Here is a 2968-nt window from a genome sequence, read left to right as displayed (position 1 = left end):
AATCTTTCGGTACGGGCTGAGTCGCGTGGTCAAAGCTTGATTTTCCCGATTTTCCGGTCAGTCTTTGGCCATTTTTGGAATTTTGGGACTCCAACTTGGTGAAAGAGGAGATTTTATCCACTTGGATAAGTATGCTCTCATTACATATATTAGCTATTTAGTATTTACATCTAAATTTTATATGTATTTAGAAAAATAGAACATTAAAATAAAATTTTCATAAATCAATTATTTTAATTATTTATTTTTAAATTCTATTTAATTTATTATTAAAGACACAAAAATCATGAGTTATTTGTAAAATCCAACTAGTTATGGTGAAAAAGATTTTTAGATACTTGATTCAGACATAACAACAGTACGATGCCGAGATATTGCTCTATGTACACAGCAAAGAGAGAACAGATTTTGATATAAAAAAATAAAAGAATTTTTCTTTTGTATATAATTCTCATTCATCAGGCATACATCCGTGTATGTGATTATTCTATAACTTTATATCCACAAAAAGACAACACCATCATACCAAAAGACAATATAGTATCATAGGACGGCAGGCTGAACCGCCAAAACAACGTCAACCAGGCGTATCGTTTCAATGGGACCTTCACAGTTCACCCACGCGAAAGCGACGATGGAGAAGAAGACGACGACGACGTGCTACCGGAAACCCCGGTACCGTAAAACAGATCTGACAAGTAATTTTCCATATCGTCTGGTGCAAATCTCACCACTGACTCCGAACCCGGTTCCCTCCTCAACCTGGCCCGGTTCTTCTCGTAAAAGGCTCTATACGTCGGTTCTAGTTTCTTAGCAATAGAGAGTTTGATTTCTTCTTGAAGCTTGTTATCTGGTACGACCCACGATGTTTGCTTCCGGTACACTTCTTCAAAGGATGAATTAAATTTCTTGAAGTATTCTTTCGCTTTCTCTGGCGAGATGTCGGCCGATGGATTCTCCGGCAGTGATGAGAACACTTTGCTCCAACCCATGCGTTCGTAGTTGGATGCGTACTGTTTCACCTTAATTTCGTGTTTTGCGATCCAGTCATCTCCGAGGAGGTATCGGAGATTGGAGGTACGGACTTTGGTGGTAACGTACTGGAGATTGTTAGCGAGGAAGATGTAAGAGAGAGAGACGTCCTTGTAGAGCTTGGCCCTGCCATCGAGTTTGCAGAGAAGCACAAGCACGAGCCAGGCTAGGCGCAAGGAAATCGCCGATGTTGGATCATCGTCGGACTTCGGGTTCTCAAAGTAAGATTCTGGCATCGATGATTGTGCTGTTAGCGGCCATTCGGCGACAATGACGGAGAGAACTCCGCTGTAGTCGGAGAGGAATGAGACGTAATTCATGACGTATCGTGTCAGAGGATGAACTCCGCCGCCGCGGATTGGCGTTTTGGATGAATCCTTCTGAATCGCCGCTTCGAAGTCCGATAGCATTGTTCTGACGGCTTCACCGAGCCTGATGAGAGCACTGGTTGCTTGTGATAGCACGGCGGAGGTTGACTCAAATGAAAATATCGAGTCGATTTCAGGCCAGAGATCAGAGATGGATTCATAGAGATCAAGTATTCTGAACATTTTCTCGGGTGTTTTCTTGCATCTGGCAACATGTTCCGGGAATCCAAACAGAGAGAGCGCACCTTCCTTTGTAATCTCCGAGAAACACGACTCTCTGATGGAATCAGATGCTGAGAAAACATGATCACAGAGAATTCGCTCTCCGTAGAAGAGAGTTTTCACCGCAGCCTTGACAGCATTCAACCAATGCCTAATTTTCTTTTCGATCAACTCCCAGTCCATCTTCTGAATCTGCGAATAACTCAATCTCTCGACTCCAAGATGATACAGGCTTTCATCGACAATCGACTTGCGCACAAGTTTGTAAATCTTCACACACTCCTTACCATAACCAGAAGAAATCATACAATCCGCGATGGCCTTGAGATCCGCCATCGCCAACTCCGATTCCCTCTCCACTCCAGAAACGGACTCAATGGAGGCTCCGAACTCCTCCTCCGACGCACGGTCGTCTTCAAAGTCGGAGATGCTCGACCTCGCAGATACATGCGAGGAGACGGACTCGGGGTCCAAGTACTCCCGACTGGAAGAGAGAATCTGGTAGAACTCCTTCTCGAGTCTCTTCATGGCGAGCTGCATGAGGTTCTGAGATCGGATGAGCTTCTCTGAAGTGGAATCATGGTTGACGAAGAAGTGCATAGCGCGTTGCAAATTCGCAACAGCGCTTAAGAACTGCTTGGCTTCGCTGCGGCTGGAATGAAAGAGGGAGGTGAAATTGGCGAAGGAGGACTCGTCGGAGTACCACTTGGAGATGACTGATTGAGCGTTATCGATGTTCTCGTCCATCATGGACTCATGAAGCGGGGAGGAAGGCGCACGCGAGGGTGAAGATTGGTGCGAGGATGAAGGCGAAGAAGCCTTGAAGAAGATAGTCCTCATCCCTTTTCTAGGCATGTAAAGTGAAATCCTCAAATGAGAATAGTTTTGAATACGCAGAGAGAGAGAGAGAGAGAGAGAGGGAAGAAGCGTCAGATGTTAGTTTCGTTTGGTGTGAAACAGATGAGGAGAGCGAGTGGAGACGGGGTATTTATAGAGGAAGTGGAGCGAGGGACATGTGGTGAAAAGAAAGGAGAGCCTAGATAGTTGGACCCAACAGGTTGACAAAAGTAGTGTCGACGCGGTTTAACCCCTTTTCAGATTGTGTGCATGGAAATTACGTAATTGAACTTTCAAACAAAATCAATCAAGCCCTTGGCTAATTTTTACCTACACGCTACTTTTTTCCTTTTTTTAATTTATTATTTATTTATTTATTTACTTAATTCCACCTCATTCTGAATGTATGAAATTCCCATTTGCTAATTATGCTGAATCCAAGAATTCTTCCTATTAATTCCCTAGTTGACACGCAACGCAAGCTGTTCATATGACATAAAATTAATAAT

General features: G+C 43.6%; 1 protein-coding gene across 1 annotated transcript; it reads right to left on the bottom strand.

Moving 5' to 3' along the window:
• Positions 1 to 395: 395 nt before the first annotated feature.
• Positions 396 to 2567, bottom strand: LOC117916860 (exocyst complex component EXO70H1-like). Its single transcript, XM_034833057.1, has one exon. It carries the CDS (start codon positions 2475 to 2477, stop codon positions 615 to 617), a length of 1863 nt encoding a protein of 620 aa, XP_034688948.1. The 5' UTR covers positions 2478 to 2567; the 3' UTR covers positions 396 to 614.
• Between the last annotated feature and the right edge of the window lie 401 nt (positions 2568 to 2968).

This window comes from Vitis riparia, chromosome 6 (genome assembly GCF_004353265.1).
Source record: "Vitis riparia cultivar Riparia Gloire de Montpellier isolate 1030 chromosome 6, EGFV_Vit.rip_1.0, whole genome shotgun sequence".
Classification (NCBI taxonomy): domain Eukaryota; kingdom Viridiplantae; phylum Streptophyta; class Magnoliopsida; order Vitales; family Vitaceae; genus Vitis; species Vitis riparia.
This window is presented reverse-complemented; position numbering and strand designations above follow the sequence as displayed.

Bases quoted from the DNA above. Each gene is read 5' to 3' on its own strand.
- LOC117916860 (XM_034833057.1), bottom strand. From the start codon at position 2,477: ATGCCTAGAAAAGGGATGAGGACTATCTTCTTCAAGGCTTCTTCGCCT.